At 42.3% G+C, this 21,577-nt stretch overlaps 1 protein-coding gene across 3 annotated transcripts; it reads right to left on the bottom strand.

Annotated features, from left to right (window-relative positions):
* Nucleotides 1–13,983: 13,983 nt before the first annotated feature.
* arrdc3a (arrestin domain containing 3a) lies at nt 13,984–20,515 on the bottom strand. Of its 3 annotated transcripts, none has more exons than XM_074638290.1 (8): nt 19,933–20,515; nt 17,886–18,038; nt 17,637–17,784; nt 17,357–17,459; nt 16,912–17,168; nt 16,149–16,305; nt 15,910–16,052; nt 13,984–15,804 (listed from the first exon to the last, which is right to left on the bottom strand). In XM_074638290.1, the coding sequence occupies exons 2-8, from the start codon at nt 18,008–18,010 to the stop codon at nt 15,736–15,738; spliced, it is 1,002 nt and encodes a 333-aa protein (XP_074494391.1). In that variant the 5' UTR covers nt 18,011–18,038; nt 19,933–20,515; the 3' UTR covers nt 13,984–15,735. The 3 variants fall into 3 exon arrangements, with proteins under 3 accessions (XP_074494391.1, XP_074494390.1, XP_074494392.1); XM_074638289.1 differs by having other exon boundaries at nt 17,886–17,967; nt 19,933–20,494; XM_074638291.1 differs by lacking the exons at nt 17,637–17,784; nt 17,886–18,038; nt 19,933–20,515 and having other exon boundaries at nt 17,347–17,459.
* Between the last annotated feature and the right edge of the window lie 1,062 nt (nt 20,516–21,577).

Raw genomic sequence — 21,577 nt, 5'->3', positions numbered from 1 at the left:
TTTATAATCTCAAATCTCAGTGCTGTTTGTATCAATTCAAAGTAAATCAGGATGAACCGCCTTGGCACTCAAATGTGTAAATGTTGTTTGTCGGAGAGAGAAAGCACTTTCTGACCTCAGTGGTGAGGAAGCACTAAATAAATACCACAATTTAAGCCCAATAAGTGGAAATGTGGGCTATCTTGCTGGCAGTTATCACTTACAGCACTTCTATTAGCATCTACGGGCTCGTCTAACAGATAACAGACCACTGGAAAAGGACAACAACAAAAGCAAAAGACCAGGGAAGTGGGGAGGACATTGCTGGAGTGAAGCGATACAGAGGGAAACCAGTGGTGACCTCAGTGGAGAGACGTGTGACCTTTCTAAACCAAAGGAAGTGACACATCAGAGAGAGCAAGTCATCATGTCACACTGGTTCCTCTGTGTGTGTTCAGCCAGACACAGCTGGTTTGATCCAGTAGTTCTTCTGCACCAACAGCAGCAGCAGCAGCAACACATCATGAGGCAGAGTTAACCGGCCTGATCAGGCTCTGACTGCATACGAGAACAATATCAGTTATTGTTGTGTGTCCGTGATGAAATGTCAAATGCAAGGCAGACAGAGCAGGGCCTGAGGGTTGGTGGTGGGGAAGCAGACTGACCCACCCAACAATGGAGTTACTGTGACGACGGGCAAAATACGTCAGACATGAACTGAAGCACAAGTATGATTTTATTAAGATAATGAAAGTACTTAATATGAAGTTTTATATATTTTCCACCATTCCCATGACTTCCCTTCAGCCAAATGCTCTCAGTCCAAAATCAAAGAAATGAGGACAGACAGTATTAACATTAAGTTAAAGAGCAATTTAATCTAATTTAACCGTATAATATACTCCAGTACATCCATTCCTTCCACGCATATCTCTCACCTCAACCGTTGATAGTACCTTGAACATCTTTACCAGGAAGCGTTTATTCAAAGTTAATGCGATCTTTTTATATGCTGCATGCTTCGCAAGTCATATTGTAACACCTGTTGGTACATACCGGCAGGCGTAGCACACCAGAGTAGCATTACACTTTAGCTTTGTGGGTGTTTAGGTATTTTAACCAACTACAATAATGAAGCTGAAATGTGTTTTTTTTTTTGTAAATCATACTTCATTAACTGCAAAACAACATAAAATGAGAATTTTTCTCATCATGATTAAATTCTGTTGTGGTCATCAAAAGTTTATGTTGTTTGGCAGGAATGAATCAGTCATCCACCAACCTGAATTACACCTGAACTGGGCTTTGTAAATATGAACAGTAGCCGTGTTTCCATTCAATTGTCAGGTGAATTTTAAGCACATTTTTGAAATGTCGCAAAAAAGTAATGCGAATTATGCCCGTTTAATTGGTTTGGACCGAATAAACTTTGCTTGGCTACAGCGTAGTTTGGTAAGAAGTTGGCGCTATAGGCTACATATGGCTGTAATCCGCCAGTAAACAGAGTAAAAGAAGTAGAGGTGGCGAACCAAAAACAAAACAAGTCATCGTACCCATGTACGAGAGAATAATTGAGAGAGGTCTTCAGGAATTTGTTTAGATTGGGCAAGTTTTAATCGTTCTTTTGTCAGCTAATGTTGGCCATGTTTCATGTTGTCCAGAGATGAAGACAAGCATTCGCACGTTGGGAATATCCGAGAAGACGCCTACAATGGAAACAGCTAACTTAAATGTTGGCGACGTCAGAATTTATTCTGAAAAAGGAATTTCCATAATCCATTTCGTGCATCAACTCTTTTTCGACAAAGAAAAATACCACCTCAGTTTTATCAAATTTTGCAGTTTTCATACAGCTTTTCTAATGCGATAATCAAAAAAGTGAATAAAAGTATATGAATGGAAACACGGCTAGTGCTGCTCAGAGCAACAACATAATTGGAAAAAGATATTGGATCAAAATGCAACAATGTACAAAGAGGTTTACTTTATGAGAAACATGAAGTTTACAGGAACAAAGGCTATTCAAGGCTTCAGCCGGCTCCGCTGGTGCTGTATCAGAGCAAACAGCCTTGACATTGGCCTCAAGTTCACTTCATACCTCACCACTTGAAAATGAGACAGTTATACAACTACTTTTCCAAAGAGTCTTGTATTAAACCACATTTGTGTAGTTCAGGGCTACTTTTCTAGCGGATTACCAAGATGTAAAAAAGCATCTTACTATAACGGTGTTTAAAAAGTTGGACAACAACAGACGGAATATTTAAGATAATCATAAATATCACATATTGTCGTGGTCACCCAGTTTGCTGTGAAAAGAAGCTGTGAGCGTGGAGCACATGGCGAGCAGAGAGTGAACTAGTCAGATTGCACTGATATGTGTCACACATTCTTCTCTGTCTGCTCAGCTCACAGTCACGATGAACGGAGCCCTTTGCAGCACTCACTGCTGCAGCTCCGCTCATTTGGAGGGAAAAGAGACCGGTTGCCAAAAACTGACTCAGTTAGATGAAATAGGAGGAGCTTTTTAGCCTCTCTTTTTCATCGGGCAGCCGCTCCAAATAATTAAAATGAGTCACAGAACTGGAGCAGACTGGACCGGGCTGCCCTTGTCCTTAAGCGACTCTTGTGTGTGCGTCACTTATAGAAAATAGCTGTGGACAGAGAGGCAAACCGGCATGTATTGAGAAATCTCTTGTCTAGATATGACTTTGCATAGAAGAGAAAATAGAGAACAAAACAAATGACAGTTTTAAAAACAACAGGAACTGTGGCGTTAGGGAGGCTGCTTCTAGGAGAGTAAAGAAAAGACAGGTACAGATACACTTTGCTGATTTGTACCATGTGGAGGGGAAAACTGTGTGTGTATGTGTGTGTGTTCAGTCAAATGTTGGAGTAGCAGCATGGGTGGAACTAGTGCGGGTGTGGTGCATCCCCTTTTTCCTATTGGCTGATCGCTGACAGCTGAAACCGTTAGCCCCAGCGGAGGAAAGGACCCTAATGCCTCAGAGGGGATTCACTGCTCAGAGAGGAGAGGAGAGGAGAGGGTACAGAAACTGAAAGAATTAAACTACAACACAGTTTACCACAAAGAGAGGAATGAAAGAGCGATAAAAGAAACCAAAACTGAATCGATTTAGGGAAGAAACTGTAAGGGAAAGATAAACTGAAGAGACAGTACATCCCCCAGCATCACCAGATTGTCAGATTAAGAAAGAAAGAAAGTAAAGATGAATTTGGATGACGCGAGTTTTGATAAGTCTCAGAACGTTCCAGAAAGTAGTTAATTCTCTCCTTGAGCAAATACCGCCTCCTCTCACGTCTCTCCCCCACGTTTGCCAAAACTCAAAGGCCTGACAGAAGACTCAGCCTCGCTCCAAATCTTCTCACGTCATCTCAAATGATAATTAGCGTGAGATTGAAGTATGAGTTTTATAGAACATTTCGATTTCTGTTCTTGCTACCTCAAAAAAACTGCAGAAGATGCATACGTAAGAGCGTTTTAATTTATGTGTTGTGTAACACTGCTCTGTTGTGCTCTCGCTTGTCACAGAGCCAACGCAAATCCTATCAACATTTCAGCAGCTCCCACTTTGTTATTTTCAATATCTTTTGTGGCTTTCATCAAATTGTCATTTGGACACAACCAAGAGTGTTGCCAGGGGACAATTTGGACTCTTCTTTATAATGACGTGCGCGTGTGTGTGTGTGTGTGCTTAGACTCGTCTGTATGAGTGTCTATGTGTCCTTGCATCTTGTTTAGCCACCTGGCCATTCCTGTCCATTCTGCTGGATTCAGCTTTACAGTCACCAGCTGGGGTGACCGACCATGTTGTTTACATGTCTGTCTAACTCAAGGAGCAAATACAGGCTCGGGGAAATGCCCACCGGTCCTGTCCGGACCAGACCAGACCAGACGGATGGATGGAAGCTTCGGGAACATGAGCTGAAGTCCTGACATGTCTGGCAACCCATTTAAGATAGGAAATTTGTGTCAGCAGTGGGCCATGCTACACCTGAGACGTTGATCAAATGTTGGATTGGTTGAGTGTTTTTTGATATTGTGCTCCATTAATAGCTGAAGTCCTTAAAACAGTAATAACCTACTTAGCTAAACATAGCATATTGCAAAAGATGTGTTCTTGAAGGTCATAAACCTCCCAACAAACTGTAGATTATAACTGATATATCTGAGAGAACACAACAAATGAGAAGCCTCTGGAAAGGGTTGTCATACTGAAAAATGACCAGACACGGATATCGGACATGGATATTTTTGTTTTCCCATTTAAAATCTTTTATCTATAATGAAACAGCAAAAGGGAACAACTCAATGCTATAGATGCTTTTATATTGCAGAGCATAGATCCTCATCACTCATCTCAGCTCTTTACAATCACGCTGCTGCTGCTGCTGCTGCAGGGTCGCTTTTAATGTCAGCTCATATATAGATAGACTAATCAACAAGTGTCCAAGTCCTATTTTGAGCAAAGGCCAAAGAGAAGTTTTTACGACTTCTCCTCACCTTAAAGAGGGTTTATGTCTTTTGATTGTGCAACAGCAGATCTAAAGGCTACACATGAGTATAAACCCAAAATAGCAAGGGAGCAGAGTGCCTCATGCTCATCAACATACATTTACTCAGCAAGTTGAATGCAGAAAACATTGAGAAGTATGGACATCGACATACAGTGAGTGTTAAAATATGTTCTTTGATGCATGATTGTGATTTAACTGCAGTTTCATTTTACTTCAACTCCATAGTGGATCTAGTTTGAGCTTTTTCCACAACTAACCCACTAACAAAACCCCTTCCAGGCTTGTAAATGTGTACTTTCCCCTCTGAAGTATTGTACAACTTGCCCTATTTTACTGTGTGGATAAGGCCACCATGCTATTTTAGGAGTCAGTGGGCTATCACTTAGAGCAGGGGTCTCAAACTCGCGGCCCGCGGGCCAATTGCGGCCCGCAAGACGATATTTTGTGGCCCCCACCTTGATATGAAAGTTTAATGTTAGTGCGGCCCGCAAATTTTTTTTTTTTTTATAAAGTTTTTTTTGGGGGCATTTTTTCATTTTTATTGACAGGACAGTGGATAGAGTCTTGGAAAGGGGGGAGAGAGAGAGTGGATGCGGAAAGGGCCACAGGCCGGATTCGAACCCGGGCCGCCGCGGTCAGGACCAAGTCTTGTTACATGGGCGCCCGCTCTACCAACTGAGCTAACCAGGCGCCCTCAGCCCGCGAGTTTTATGTGAATGGCAGTTTGCCGTGGAAGGTCCCTTTGTTGCGCGAGCCCGAGCTGAACGAACCTACCAATCACAGTGGGGTATATGGCTCCCGGGGACGGGCAATCGGCCGGGCTTGATGCAAGCAGAGAAACATTTCACAACAACTATGGCGGCGCCCGTGTAACATCGCATAAACTCGATTAAAGCTTGATTTATACTTCTGCGTTGAATCGACGCCGTAGCCTGACGTGCACCTCTCCAGAAATGTAACTACACGTCGCGGCGACGCAGACCGCAACAGCTGTGATTGGTCCAGTCTCTCAGCGATGCTGAGCGGCCAGGACCAAGTTCTACTTCTCTCTGCCTCCATCTTTTCAATGTTTGTTCACACAAATCCACTCAGATATATTTTCTCTTTTCGGCGTTGCAGTAATGTCAGTAAAAGTTCTGTGGTTCAACAGTTATTAGCTCCAACTCCCTCAGTTTCTGTTTGTAGTACAAGAAGAAGAAGGAAACTCATAGAGACGCCGCCGCCAACTAGCGGTTTGGTGGTGTAATTGCAGAGCAACACAAACACAGCAGGCACAACTTTATTGCGGAGTGACACCAAGTGGAATGAATATATATCTTGTCACACAGCCCCAATCATGTCTTTTTCAAAGCCTGCAGTGAAGAGAAAGGTTGGTGACGAGCACAGACAATTTCAGGAAAAGTGGGAGACGCAATAGAGGCCATGTTCAGAAGAACCGTTCATGTTCTTCAATGTTCCATTAATGTTCAGGACAGTTCATGTTCAGAAGAACCCATTCAAGTTAAAGAACTGTTAATAATGACGTTTGAGAAGATTGTTGTTTTTTTTAACAAAGCTTTTTTTGTGGAATACCTGATGCGGCCCAGCCTCACCCAGACTCTGCCTCCAGCGGCCCCCAGGTAAATTGAGTTTGAGACCACTGACTTAGAGGGTGTTAAACAGAGGGATCTGGGTTAGAGAAGAAAGACCATGTGATATTTGGAAACTACTGTTTGCACAACACCAGTGATGCCCTAGAAACCATATAGGCTGCACGCAAAGGCCACATGTTTGACCCACAAAAGAGACAGCTGTTGTAAGAGTTTGGGAATGTGGCGCTACTGGAAGCATGGTCATTGTAGATCTGCATCTGCATTACACACCTATGAGGAGACAGCTATATTTCTTACAGTAAAGAGGAAGGTATGAGGGGCAGGGAGACAGGGAGTTGGCGTGACGGAGGGAAAAATTGTGTAAAAAAATTAACTTCATGATAGGCGAGATTGTAGAGGACAACGTATAATTTGCGTGGAAATAATGTGCATCCAGTCGAGGGGGGAGTGGCAGGAGTTTCAGATTGGTGGCAGAGGTGGAACAAGTACCAGAGATGGAGGTGGAGGGACGGGCAGACAGGGGGTGAAAGGGTTTAGAGAGGTTGGCTGAAGGATGGGGAAGAGGCGGCAGATTGGATGTTTTGAGGCAGAGGGGGGTGAAATAACAGTGAGAAGCGACTGGGAGGCTTAGACAGACCCACCAGACAGCCCGCCCTCTGCAGGCCCCGCTGCACCTGTTGTTTTTCAGGAGCGAGACGCCCCGCGGGAGGGTGGGAGGGGTGTCTGAGTTTGAAGGAGGGGTGTCTTTTGCTGCCTGTGACTCAGGAGAATCTGAGCAGGCACGTCTAGAGAGGGAGAGCTAAAGCTGAGCAGGGACATTGCGAGGGAGCTGAAGGAGGGGGGGATGGGAGCTATGCTGTGAGTCAGCCGTTGCTAAAAAAGGAAACTGAGCGACTTCCACGGGGGACCAGCAGGGTAAGATAAGACAAGTGGTGAAACAGCACTCCTCGGCCGGGCCTCTCATTCCCTTGAAACAGAACATAAGGTGACCGAGGACTTTGGGGAGGGACTTGCATAAAAAGCACATCAGGTTTCACCTTGTATAATCATGCTTGACCTGGTGGCTTGCCAGTAGATATCATATTTTATCTAGCATTTAATATAGCGCTTAATAACGAACATGAAAAGGGACTTTAAAGTAACCAAATCACCTGGGATCTCAATTTCCAAGAGGTGTTAACATCATTTTGTTCACCCGTCTGCATCTGTTCTTTGATAGACTGTTATTTAATGAGGAAGATGCTATATTAAGACACAGCAATTAATGCAGACATATAATCAATTCACCACCTAACTTAAGGTATTAACTGCAACATGTTTGCGGTTTACATGGTGGCATTTCAGCTTCTTTTTTTAGGGCTAGCACAGGATTTCACCCACTCTGTTCTGGAGCCGGATCATCTGTGACATAACAGAGAGAGAGAGAGAGAGAGAGAGAGAGAGTGAGTGTCACTGGTGAAAAAATATCTCACATTGCTCCCCTCGAGCTCTCAGAATAGAGCAGAGCACACACCACTGTTCACCATGGTGAGGAAACGCAGTAATCGGAGTTGCATAGCTTTACTTTTAGGTTGCGTGGTACATTTTGAACATAGAGGCGAGTTGGTAATGTCAGGCTGACTTTGTTTTTCTCCTTGGGTCCGTGTCATGCATAGTGTCTAAAGCTATCAATCTTTCTCACATCATGGTTATGATAATAAGAAATGCCAACTCATGTAGTGTTACCACAGCTGTTGAAGCGTCATTTCAGTCACATCTGGTGATGAGATGGGAACTTTAGAAGTGAAAGAAAACAACGCGGATGCACGAAATACAGCAGATGACACATGCTGGTAAAAAAAAAAGAGAGAGAGCAAGAAGGGCATCTGTCCAAATGCAATGTGTCAAAAATGAACTAGTTTCCTTGTGGCCTGGCTCTGACAAGATTTCAAAGTATTATAATCAAGCCTGACAAAGCGTTCTGTTTACCTCTGCTGGCTGGGATGGCGGTATAAGCAGTGGAGCATGGCAACAGTATAGCTGTAGGCTTTCTAATCCCTCTGCAGCCTGAATAACAGAAATCAAACTGACGTCATTCTCCACTGAGCTTGTTTTTTGCATGAGCTCAGTTACAACGACCACTTTAGGGCTGGATTTAGTCAACGCCTCATCTTATGTCTCACAAGTGCATTTAGAGATTAAGATGCCCCAGTTTTGTACATACAGTACTTCTAATTGGGCAATTAAAATGAGACCTAATATTATCTCCAGTCCCTTGAACCTGACCCCTTCCTTTAACTGCATATATTTTTGGCCATCGCTAAAAGAGGTTGCAAAATGTGCAGGACTTTTCCCGACTGTAGTAACGGCAAGGTCTTGAACTTGTGGCGCTGCGTAAGAGCTGCCAACATGCCAACAGAGTGCAGTGTTTGTGTGTGAAGGATGGCTGGAGGTGGAATGCTGACCATGCTGGGACTTTGGTATGGCAGGGATGGGAGTCCTGGCCTGGGAACATAGCACAGTGTCACACTAACTATCGGGTTCCTGTCCATACTAAATATGGAGGGCCACACAACAGCCCATACAGCTCCACTGAGGATATTTAAAAGGATTTTCAATTAGCACCATCGTAATGAATTATACTCAATCCATGTATAAAGGCTGTAGTGCTATTGCTACTGTTAGCCGCATCAAACTGTCCCTTTTTCTTTAAAAAAAACTATTTAAAGTTTGTACACTACTCAGAAAAAAGGCGACACATTAGCGAGGTGAGGACAGCCTCTGGAGACTCGAGGCTGAGATTAGAAGAGGAATCTGACATCTGTCTGTCATGGAGAGTCAAACAGTCAAGCGACAGATACTGTTTATGTGCTGCAGCTGCTGTTAACATGCACGCACTGTATCAATATTCATTTAAAATGTTTTTGCAGTGAAAAGGCATGTGCACAAAAGGTCTCTGTGAGGTTCATCTTAATGTTCTCTCTTCGCTGAAGCAAAATGACAGCAGGGTAAATAAACAAAATTAAAGGTCTTGCTTTGTGTCATGGTAAGGCAGTCTATCTTTTTTTTCATTGTGGTGCATTCAGCGAAGGTAAACAACTTGTTCCCGGCAAGGTCGAAAAACAGTCCGGCTTTCAGTGACGAAAAAGCAGCAGCCTCTGCTGTCAGCCTCCTCGTGCAGAAGTGCTTCAAACTGGAACGAACCAGCTGCCAAGAAAGATCATGAAGAAAAAGCCCTTGAAAAAAAAAAAAACATTGCTTTCCCCCTCTGCCTCTCCGTTCAGTCTATCTGTAGCTCTGTCTCTGTTCCTTTCTTTGTGCCTATAGAGAAAAACAGAGCGAGTCTGTACTCAGGACAGATGGCGAGCTGGCTGCAGTGTGTGTGTGCGTGTGTGTGTGTGTGTGTGTGTGTGTGTGTGAGGAAGGCCTGATGGAAAAGTTCAGTGACTTTGATGTACTTTCCTACAGGATGTATTAACTGAAAGCCTGCAAACACACACCTTTTAAAAGTCACTCTTTGAAGTCTCCACTCATTTGTCTTATTGTTACATCATGACCTTCGCTGCGCAGAATGATGTGTGTGCAGACTAGAAGGCCTTTTGCACATTCATCTACTGAAAGAGGAAAGCTTCTCTGTTTGAAACGTGCGTGTACGTGCATGACTTTTTTGACAACAAAAGAGTTTGCGTGGGTGAGATGATGAGTTTGAAGACAAGCTATGGCCTATGATACTCAGCCAGTTGAGGTTGTGGATGTTGGTGGGGGTGCTGGGAAGGTGGAGCATAGAAAGGCTGTGATAAGGTATTGAGGATAGCCTATAGAGTGCTATAGAGTTAATTGGGCAGGAATGTTACGGTTTGGTTTGAGACTGGCTCGTGGAAAACTAGTAAAAGAATAGGATAAATGATTTATCGATGCAAAGAGAAGAATTGCACTGAATTGTTAACTATTATTTAACCATTCAACCAATTGGTTGAAGAATAAGCACAGAAAGAAAGGTGAATAAACTGATTTAGATTTAGAAGTGTGTGTCAGCAATGCTGGGAAGTAGTGACCTTCCTCTTTGAACTTTGAACTTAATTTGGTAAATAAGTAATGTTTGACACAAAGCAGTGAGATTTGCAGAGAAGAACGAATGTTAATGATAAATAAACAGTAGCTAAACTCTGTCAATTATTCAAGTCATCAGCTGCAGATGTCAGGCTGCCTCTTCAAAAGGTCAGGCTGTATGACATGGATGTTTCTAGTGGGTTTTTATGATGCCAGGAAAACAATTCAACTTTGTATTCCTTTAAGCTGACACATGAGGATATTATATTACTCCGATTTTAATAAAACAGAAGTCACAAATTATTCAGATACATTTATTAAGTCATATCCCTGTAGATCTGTCCCTGCATGACATTTTCAGACCTGTAGTAATATTGGTTGTTCCATTGTTTCGAGGAATGTGTGGGCTTGCATGGATGCTGCGCTCCGTGCCTCAGTGCAGATATGTGTGTGTGTGTGTGTTTCTATTATGTCACAGTGATGATGTGGCACTGGCAACCAGGCGTACGGGGGCCTCAGTCCAAACTTCCCCCTCCCCATCCGTGCTGAACGTGCCTGGTCACAGCAGAACCGCTGGATCACAGGGGCTTCTGGGTAGTGGGATTAGCTGGTGAGAGGAAACAGCTGAGGCCTGTGTAGCGTCAGCACTTGCTAATCAACACTCCCACCACACACACATACATGCATGCACGCCGCCCCCAATCTGTGCTCTCCCTCAATAATCCCCCTCCTCCTTTTTCTGCAGGGGTCAGACACCCACAAAGGCCTGGGCCCACAAAAGCCAAAGGGGGGACGGAGGGGAGGAGGGGAGGGGACAAAGGCACACTGAAGTGCTTGGTCAAAGCTGACAACGCTGCTGAGTCATCACTGGTTGCTGGCTCAAACTGATAATTTGCAAAAATTCCCAGTAAAGTTGATGAGCTGTCACTTTGTACTTAACATGTCACTTTGGGATGAAATGTTTAGAAGCTGTTTTTCCTTTCTTTACAATCCAGTTACTGCCGGTTCCTGCGTCACAGAGGACATTTAGATATCAAAAGCTGCATTATGCAACAGCAATGACATTCGTGCTCTTTCAGAGCATTGCGTTCCAGCTTGACCTACGAGACATACAGCGCAGCACAACGCATTCATTCACATCAGGCGTGATCGAATTTGCCGAGCTCATTTGTGCATGCATGCTCGTGTTTTCCAACTAAATCAATTAGTGACGTAGTACACAAATCGATGCGCTACGAGTTAAATTGATTGACTCACGAAAACAGACTGTTGAACATTATGAATAGGTCAAGTGTTGACAAACTGCTACCAGAATGAGAGCAGCCCCTATTAAAAATATACTATGTTAAATATTTACGTCATTTATGACAATAAAATAACTACTTGCCAACATTAACATAACTTAAAGGCAAAACATATTTGTGCAAATCAGACTTGAGTGAAAAAAAGAGCTCAAAGTCAATAAAAAGTCTTTATCTGTTGCTTGAATATTATGTACTGGAGATTACAAAAGATAGAATAGAAAATTGTTAGGACATTTAAGTTTCGTGCTCCTCCATCATTGCTCTGCAGCATGCCCTTTCTTGTGCATGCATCTTTCAGCAGGGATCAATAAATCATGTGTTTTGTTATAGGTGGTCCGGTGACTGTGGCTCACTTGGCCCGTAGCCATCGACTCCTATCAGGTTTCACTGAGAGTTTCCTAGAGAGGGGCGCCGTGACTCATCCATATTTCTATTCAAAGGGCGCAACATCTAAATTATGATTCAATATTTTTTTTAATTTTGACACACTCATAATTAGCATCTAACTCATCACAAATGCGTAAATTTAATCAGATTCCAACAGCTAACCCTGCCTGGTCAGCATTAAAAGATATGTGTTGCATGCAATTTCAAAACCAACTGTTTTCTTAGACGAGACATTTGAGGAACGTGACCTATATTATTTTTTCTCCACCAATAAATCTGAAGCAGTCACATAACTCACATAAATTGTACTTAAACAAAGAGGAGAGTGCAGCTTTTCTCACCGTCTTTGCCCCTCCTCCTCTGACCTGAGGGATCCTTGCATTAAACCCCTGGACTCTTTGGTCAGAAAGACCAGTGTGGACATGTACAAACAGAAAGAAAAGAGGCCTCTGTGTCACGTTTGTCTCAGTTTTGGAGACAAGAGCAGATATTTTTATCTCGGACTTGAAAAACTGGCACATGCCCTAAAAACAAAGTGCAAAGTGTAAAAACAGTGCGTTTTTCAATGAAGTAGCAAAGTTTTGCTGTTCAATGAAAGTCCAGGTGCAGTTTTTAAAACCACCTCCAGGGGCAGTGTTGCACTATTTTTTAGAGGATAATCTGGGTCCAGCAGAGTGGCAACCTGTTTGCTTCTAATCTGAAACTGTCATGACCCAAATAAAATAGATTTGGGTAATGATTAATCATTTGCAGCTTCATTTGAACGCTGTTTGCTTTTCAGTTGAAGGGGTGTTTTGTTGTAAATCTGTCTGAGATTCGGTGCTCATGGAAAAGGAAAGTATGCTTTATCTTCACTAATTCAAGTACATTTATTTATACGTTATGGTGTATAGGGTGCACTTGTATAATTGTGTTGCACAGAAATCCACACATCACAGTCCATTGTAATTTAGAACAAAACGTTTATTCAAATCAAAAGGAAGAACTAGACAAAAGGTTAAACCATTCAGAACGTAGTATATTCATAGAATATCTATACATCGTCATGATTGACAGACAGAAAAAGGTCAAAACAAACATACAAATGGAGAATGAAGAAAAATTCAGTGAGTGATATTGCACTTTGTTTCTAAAATGTTTCAGATCCCGTCTCCCAGGTTCTTTATCTCTGAACATTTCAGTTCCTGCCTTTTATTAAGGTCAGGAGTTTAGCTTAGTTTTGACACTGGACTACTCTGCGGCCCAAGCAAATGGACTATGGAATTGACCAACCTGAAACAAATATGTAAGCTTATTCATTACCGTGTAGCGCGATTCAGTTTCCCTAAGATAAAAATCCAAACAAAGAACTGCAAAAAACAAATAGATCAGGATAGTTTAATGTGGAAGAAGCTGTTTGTCTGCTATCCCATGTTACCTAAATGTTTCTCAGAGGGTGGGGAGGGTGCTGATCAACAGCTGCCCCCCCTAGGCCTGAGGGCGATTAGACTAACTCAGGAACGTCGCTTGTTAAACTAGGAAGCAAACTACATCAATGCCCAAAAATACAAGGAAATAAAATAATAGTCAACCCTCATCAGCTTCAGAAAAATAACACAATCGAGAGGCCTGTCCAGGATGTCATTTCTTTAAAACACTTGCTTCTAAAAAAGGACTTTTTTTTTTTCCTCTTCCCTTTTTGTCCTTTTATGAATAAACATGGAAAGGTCTAAAACATACAGATATGTACAAACATAATAAAAAGGAGAACAATAGTTAAACGTAGACACTGAAAAATGAAGAATCATGATCAGGTCTTTTCTGTGTCAAGGCCACTAAGATAAGATCACTTTAATAATCTGCAGCTTGTCGTTTACTGTCAGAAGCTGTATATTTAGTTGCCAGCTGGATCTCGATAAGAGCGTGCACACACACACACGCACACGCACACACACACAACACATACAAACTTGTGTCAGCTAAAATGTAAACTTTAAAAAAAAAAGTCACTAATCTTAAAAAAAAAAATTAAATAATGCATTAAAGTCCTACACAACACTGCTTTACTGAAAAATCCTCTAGTATAACATGGTTAGTACCAAATGGTTTTTCTCCAGACCTTCACCATTGAATGCTTTTTTTTTTTTATTATTATTTTATCAAAAAACTGCTGCTTTTCTTTTTTTTTTCCTGACTATGTCAAACCTCTGTTGCAACTGGTCTTTTTGTGTTGAATGAGTTAGAAAACCAATGTATTACTCATGTCAACCTACTACTACTTGTTCTGACCAGTCTGAACAGAGGTTTAGCAACGTCCCCAGCTTTTCATTTGTGCTGGGTTTGCTCCTTTAACGCAGAAGCAGCGTCACTCCTCTTTTTCCTTCTTTTCTTTTTATAGCGAGCATTCTGGCTTCACTGGTCTGGTAAAATCTAAGTGTTTGTTGGATGAACTGGGCAAATGCAGCAGGACAAAAAGGGAATGTGATAAATCTCAGAAAGCTGCCTTGCTTCTTTGCAGTCTATTCTCTTGTTTTGGTAGTTTAAAAAAAAAAAAAAAGTCATTATTTTTAACAGTGCAATTTAAAACAAAAAAACAACATTTTTTCTCTTTTTTTTCCAACCGTTTGGCAAGTGAGACGACCACCTGATACAGTGCTTTTTGGGCAGTTATGCAAGCCTGGCTTGCCCTGAGATAAGGAGTAGAGGGGCTGCAGGTAATTAGGGTGAGGCAAGTCCCTCCGCAATGTACCACCCTCTCCGATCACGCACACACTCACACACAGACTCACACTTTTCTCCTCAGCTACAATTTGAGCGGCAAATGCAGGTCTGCAACCCTCCTAGTCCAAATCCAGAGCAACCTCAACACAAAAAAGGCTAAAAGCTATTCTACGATTGGAGCTAAATACAAAAACAACAGAACTAAACTAGAAGAGGAGGGAAGCCACACGTGGATCCAAGCTGAGGAGGCAACATCTTAAAGAGCTTCCAGATGGAGATAATGTGCTGCAGTTGTTTGTAAAAGTCCAGTCTAGTCGTTGTAAGTCACTGAGGAAATGTCATAAGGAGAAAAAGAAATATCTTAAAACAAATTCAGTGCATTGTTCTTGTCCTTGTCAATCTTTCTTTTCTTTTTCCAAAATCCTGTTCTCAGCGTTGCTCAAAGTTATATGCAGATAAAAGTCTTAAAAGTTAAGCCTGCAGTCTCATATTCTTAGTCTGGCGCATTACAAGGCTGGAACCAAACTATTAGTGATTTTTTTTTTCTTCAGTTCTCATTAAACAGAGCCACACAACTCAAGTAAAGAATAAAATGTGCAAAACAAAAATCCAAAAATGAGGCAGGAGGACCTAGTCTTTGCTCTGTTGTTGACTGCTGAATGCTCTCATTCATACAGACTATATGGTGGTTAGAACGTTGTTATTTTTCTCTCTTCGTGCCGTTTTCGTGCCGTTTTCTTCTGCTGAAGTCGGGACATGATTACTCCTGCCCTTTGTGTGAGAAGCCATGTCCTTATGTGCCATGAGTACAGAATAATCAAGGGGTTAAAGAAGAGCTTGGTAGGCTGAGGCTCGCTGATTCTTCATCGTCAATAGTATCGCCAGGGCTCTCGCTACCAGTGGGGTTTAGTCACACAGACTGAATATGTGTTCATCTGTATACATCCATCCCTCAGCAGGCTGAGGAAGCGATGCCCCAAACTAGTGACTCCTATTTCTCTCGCTGAGGGAAGGCAGGAACAGATTTGTCCAACCCAACTCAACTGTCCAAGTCTTTGTTGGTTGGTTGGATGCTTTGTTTTTCTCTTGATGGCAACAGCGTTGTGTGAACGTCGCTGTTGGAGAAAAATAAACAAAGCTGAGCCTTGCAAGCAGGTTTCTGTAGAGATCCCCAAGTCGGTCAGGGGGAATTTCAGGAATACCCTTCAGCGTGATGGACAAGCGTCGAGCCGGCGCTCCTCTGTGCGTCTGGCATGATCTGGATTAGGATCGATCTGGAGTGGGGGAGGAGAAAAAGAGGGTTTATATATTGAAACACTTTATTTAATTTAGTCTGTAATAGAAATATATAATGGACTAATACTTAATTTGGTGCTTACCTCAGAGTACAGAGGAGGAGGCTGGAAGCGGAACTCGTGAATGTAGGCGAAGAGAGGTCCGTCCAGCTCCTCGCGGGCTGCTGGGACGTCCAGACTGCTCCGCCTCTGCTCTTCTGTCACAATTTCTGCATAGCTTGGAGGAGCTGCAGAGGAAGAGCGAGCCACAGGTTAGCATTCTTGGAAAGTATAATCAAGGAATAGTTATAAATCTGTATCGTGACCTTGAGATCCGACCCTACCTTCAGGCCTTTCAGGCAGCCCCATGCCCAGCCAGCTCATGCTGCACTGGCTGCTGACGCTGGAGGTCCGGGAGCCGAAGGGGTGGAGGGGGATGGTCCCGATGACCAGGGGCAGGTTCAGGGACAGGTTTATCGCCCCAGGTATGTCCACGTAAACCTGACATGAGGACACCACAGCAGGTTAGAATATGCAAGTCATTCTGAGGTAGAATAAATGTGCTGCGAACTAGTAAATGAAGGGGCTTTGGAGCTGAAATGAAACAGCTTTTTAATCCTCTATAAGATAAAAAACATGCTAGTCTGGACTAACTGGGTTGTGCAGTCATCCAACAATATGTGGGTCAATGACTTGAGGTCGGTTGCTTATGCAAGGTAGAGCCCGCGCCTGGTGGCTGTCTGTTCGCAAGGTAAAGAGGTTATAAGCACCCTCAAGGCAGGTGTTACCAAAGATATTCTGGGCTAATGCTCTTAGCAGCATGTGGAGATAACACCTGGTGCAATCCAAAGGCCCAGATTTGGCAATGCGAGCTGAGTCAGCCAGGTCCTTTACCCTGAGGGAGTTGTTGTTGGCCTATTAGGAAATATTGATTCTGTACCGATAATGCTGCTGAGTAATGGTGATAATAAGGACAAGAGGAGACTGTAATGAGGGCAGAAACACCTATTTGTCTATGCCAATGATCCCTGGCAAACAAAAAAGAAGAAAGGGGGAGTTGTGTTAAATGGGGTGAGAGTGGCTCAAATACAGTAAGACAGCACTCACCATGAGGGAGTACTCCACTCTGATGATGCTGCAGTCCAGGATGGAGGGCGAGACGGGTGGGATCTTCAGCATCTTGCCGCTCCAGGTCTCCGTTTTGCCCGAGGACAGAGACTCTCCGCGCAGGTTGGCAACCAGCTGCTTGACCTCCTTCATCTTCCCTTTGGCATAGAAGGTCTGGGTCTGGTAGATGGCTGCCTTTGGCACCACCATGCGGGACGAGCAGTTCTCAATCTCAGCAAAGATCTGGATCGACTCTCCTACAGAGTCAGAGAAAGGTTGAGGAGAGGTTAATTGAAGTTTCTCTACATTTCTACCAACGGTTAATCATCTTTTGTGTCATTACTGATCAATGCAATGATCTGCACAGTATGATACTTCTATTAACTTATTAATACATGACTAACGAGGTTATCAGTTGCATTATGAATCATTTACTTATTCTCACCTGGGGTGTATCCCTTCCTTTCAATTTTGGCACTTAGGGAAATAGGACCTGAGGTGCAGAACCAACAGCAAAGCGTCTTGTCTTTCGTGCCGGCCTGTGGTGACTTAAGGACAAAGAAAACTGTACGTTAGCAAATATCTGGAGATTTTTTTTCTTCATATTCCCCACCACAAAAATGGTTGATAATAATGTACAGACTACTCTGTTCCTGCTATGCATTCAGACTGAGTCTCACCAAGTACAACGACTCAGCCAATTGAAAGACATATTATAAACTTACCAGCAATAATGGAGTGTTGATGTCAATGTGCTCAAAAACTGTAAATTCCTTCTTGGTCTTCATGGGCAGGAGCCATGGCCTGTGGAGTTCTGCCTTTACCCAATAGCGCACACTGCCATGCTTCCCTTCGAAAGAGGTAGCCAGAGGTCTACAGGAAAGAAGAGGAAAAAAGAAGAGATTATATTAACTGTCAAAAGCTCACATAGGGTATTTAATCTCTGACTCAAGTTGTAGTATCAAGACACTTACGTCTGTGGAAGCTCGAGGCTGAATGCATACTCATGTCTTCCTGAATGGATAGTGGTGAGTCCTTCCTCCGAGTTGTCATCGTCTGAAAAACAAGGAGGACAATATTCCAAACACATGTATACCATACCTGGGCAAAATGCTCTACGAAGGCATCTGAAAGTCATACCAAAAACACAGGGTGGGGGAGACAAAGAGAGAATAAACGGATTTTACTATCATTATCTGTCCGTAAAAAATAAAGTAATGTATTGAGAGATGAGCAGCAAGACTAAGAGCACACCAAAAGAAGTTGTTTGAGGTGCCAGAAACTGAGCGTGCAAGAACAAAAGCTACATCCCAGAGATGCCATATGATGGAAATACATCAGCTATTATGGGGGAAACTGAGCTATATGGGGCAACAATAAAACCCTAATCTGTCAAAGGACCAATGTGTTTTCCATTCATCTCTGGAAAAACAAGTGAGCATCTTTTTTTTTTCCAGAGAGAGGAGAGGAGATTTGAGCATAGTCAAATTGCTCATAAAATGTAAAAAATATTTTTTATTTAAAACAAGAGTGCATTTTGAAGAGCTGGGTCGACAGGCCGGTTGTGCTTCTGCCAGCTCAGCACTCCCTCCCCCTAGCAGCAGCAGCCGTGTGGTAAACAAGTGCAGAGCTGTCAGTCAAACCGGCAGACTCCAGCAGGAGGAGACCGGCCTAAACCGGTGTGAGCAGCTTCCCACAGCAGCTCTTGCTCTCATTACGCATTCACTGTGCGACGCCGCAGTCACTACTAACAAGCCTGTTCCGACACACACCGACCGCCAACTACCGCAGTTTGCCACCGTTTTTATCCACTTCAGCACCACAGTTTGCATACAGAGAGAAATGTAGCTTTTAGTCTCTGAGCATCATTTTTGGCGTAAAAAAGAACGTTCGTTTGCAACAATGTATCTCCTCATTTGCTGCATTGGCTTCAATTTGCCTTTGAAATGCAAAATGCCCTAACAGTCGAGCAGGAATGACAACTATAGCCAAACAAACCCAGTTCACCTGCTGCTACACTATAGTAGGCTGCTGCTGCAGAGTTGACCACAAACTATTTGTCCATTCAATGATATAAAGATGTTGCTGATGGACGCAAAACACCAAGCAAACCATTACATATGCACACACAGGCGCTCACAATGGGTGCTTTTTTTTACCATAAAAAACAAGCAGCAACCATTCTGCAGATAAAAATGACGCCAATGTCTGAAACACACAACACTGCTGACAATTAAGCATGCTACGTCATATTATAGTCCAGCAAAAACACATTTATGTGCAAAGGAAACATATGCAATGGAAACAAAGTATCAGCTTTTGCAGCTTTACTGTTTTTTTTATATATATTTTGTATCAAACTGCATGTACTCATCCTATTTTTGCAGGTGTTTTTCTTTAATTAAAAAGTTGCAGAATTTGCTGTCACTCTCTGCAAAGATGGTGATGTCATTGGCCACACACATGAGCACCTCAGCCAATGACAGGAGGGGGTTCAATGCTCTTAGCTCCGCCCCCTCCCTGGTCCAGTTTTCTGAACAGGATTGAACCGCTTTGAACAATAGGGTGGAAACTTAAGAAAAGCTACAAAGAAACAGCCAAATATGATGCGTTTCTGCATTGAAAATGTCTAACAAAGACACAAATGAATGGCTGCATATTACTCCATCGCCCCTGTGTGTCAAAAAAACAATATAATGATTGCTTTACGCATGAAATACTGTGAAAAATAGAGATGCCCGAGCTGCTGTCATTCATTCTGACACCTTGGACACAAACAAGTAAGGATGGAGCTCTATGAGGACTAATGTCATAAAAACTAATTTATACCAACATCACCATGTAAAAGAGGCTATAATATACAAGTCAAACCATTTTTTTCTATTGTATATTATTTCTGACATTAACATCATCCTCCAGTGAACCTGATACTGGATCCAGCACAAAGAGCACCTTACAGACAGTTTCTTTTAAAACTTCTGCTATAAAAAAAGATAATAAAAAACACACTCTTTCTCTTACCTCTCTCGTGCCCAATTAAAATATCTTTGTGATTGAGATATTCCACTTCTTCTGTGTAGTTTTGCGTGTAGGCAGTGTTGGATCCAGCGTTTCTAGATTCAGTCCAACGAACTTTAGCAAATCCTTTCGCGTGGATTTTGAGAGATTTCACGCGGATCTCTCCGGTGACTTCGATGATCACCCTCCCTGAGACGCAGTCCCCGCTGGAGAAGACGGGGACATTGCTGTCATTGAGACAGTCGTAGCTCACTGTGAAGCTCTTTACCTTTCCTAGCACCATGGTGGAAAGAGATGAAGCTTACAGAGAGCTTGAAATTAAAAAAAAAAGGAGCCTATGAAAAAATAATTTCATAAGAAAAAAAAAAGGGGATATGCAGTGTTTTAGACACTGATCAGTATCTCTGCCCTGCAAAAAGCAGGAGGCACGATCAGGTCTTTCTTTGCGAGCAGTTCATTTGAGATGGTGTTGATGGCTGAATAACAGCAAAGGATGCTGTTATCGTGCGCCTCTCTCTCCTCGTTGGTCTCCAGTCAAAGACAAGGAAACCCCCGTAGCTCAGCTCACTTTAAGCGACGGGGCTGTGTGAAAAACAACCTTGTGCGCATGCGCAGCGCATCCTCCTCAGCTGCCCCCTCCTTCCGCCTGCTCCTGGAACAAGAGGCAGAGAGAGAAGTGTGGCAATGAGCCAGATGACAAGTTTGGTCAAACAGCTGAAAGACTTGCACAAAGAAATATTCACCACACTAGTTTTTATATGTGAGATTTTACAGGTCAATTATTATATTTTTAAATACACTAATACATCTACCCATAAGGTATCATCCATGCTTATTCACACACTGTAAACAATTGCTGTTAATTTACAGCAGGATTTCAACAGTATTAACCTGCATTCTTAAAAAAACATCACTTTACTGCTGATCAACTGTCTAAAGTATCATCAGTAACAGTTTCATGCAGTATTTTTTTTAATTCTGGGACCTGATCTGCTCATGTGAGGCTTGTACATTGTACATGATTGTAAAATCAGTGAATTAGCTTTATTGTTCTTCACTCACATGTTGTTGTGGTTTGCATTCTGTGCTTGTAGCCAGCTATAGACAGACATTTTGGGAAAAGTGTCAACAAGTCTATTATAGCCTTTTTCCTAACAAAGTGCCTTTAATTGTATTTAGTGTGACTATTCCTATGTCTGTAACCTGCTAAGTCTATTCATTTAGGCAAAAAATAATGTTTATTAAAATGTATGTAAAAAATACAACCTAAATAGTGCATTAAAACAAATCAGTAAGATAATGTAAAAGAAAGGTGGAAAACAGCTATATAATGTATCTTTAAACAGTAAATTAACTGTAAAATACTGTGAAATTAATAAAAAAAAAACAGTTCAAACTGTTCATTAACAGTACAAAGCTGTAAATTTCAGCGACAGTATAATAATGTTAATTTTACAGTAACATAAAGGCAACCCTGCTGCCAGTTCTTTACTGTTATTTTACTGGGAAATTCTTAACAGTGCAGGCTTTTCATTCAGATGACAAGTTTGGTCAAACAGCTGAAAGACTTGCACAAAGAAATATTCACCACTCTAGATTTTATAGGTGAGACTTTACAAGCAATTTATTCTATTTTTAAATACACTAA

This window comes from Sebastes fasciatus, chromosome 6, assembly GCF_043250625.1.
Source record: "Sebastes fasciatus isolate fSebFas1 chromosome 6, fSebFas1.pri, whole genome shotgun sequence".
Classification (NCBI taxonomy): domain Eukaryota; kingdom Metazoa; phylum Chordata; class Actinopteri; order Perciformes; family Sebastidae; genus Sebastes; species Sebastes fasciatus.
Note: the sequence above shows the minus strand (reverse complement) of the source record. Positions and strands in the feature narration are given on the sequence as shown.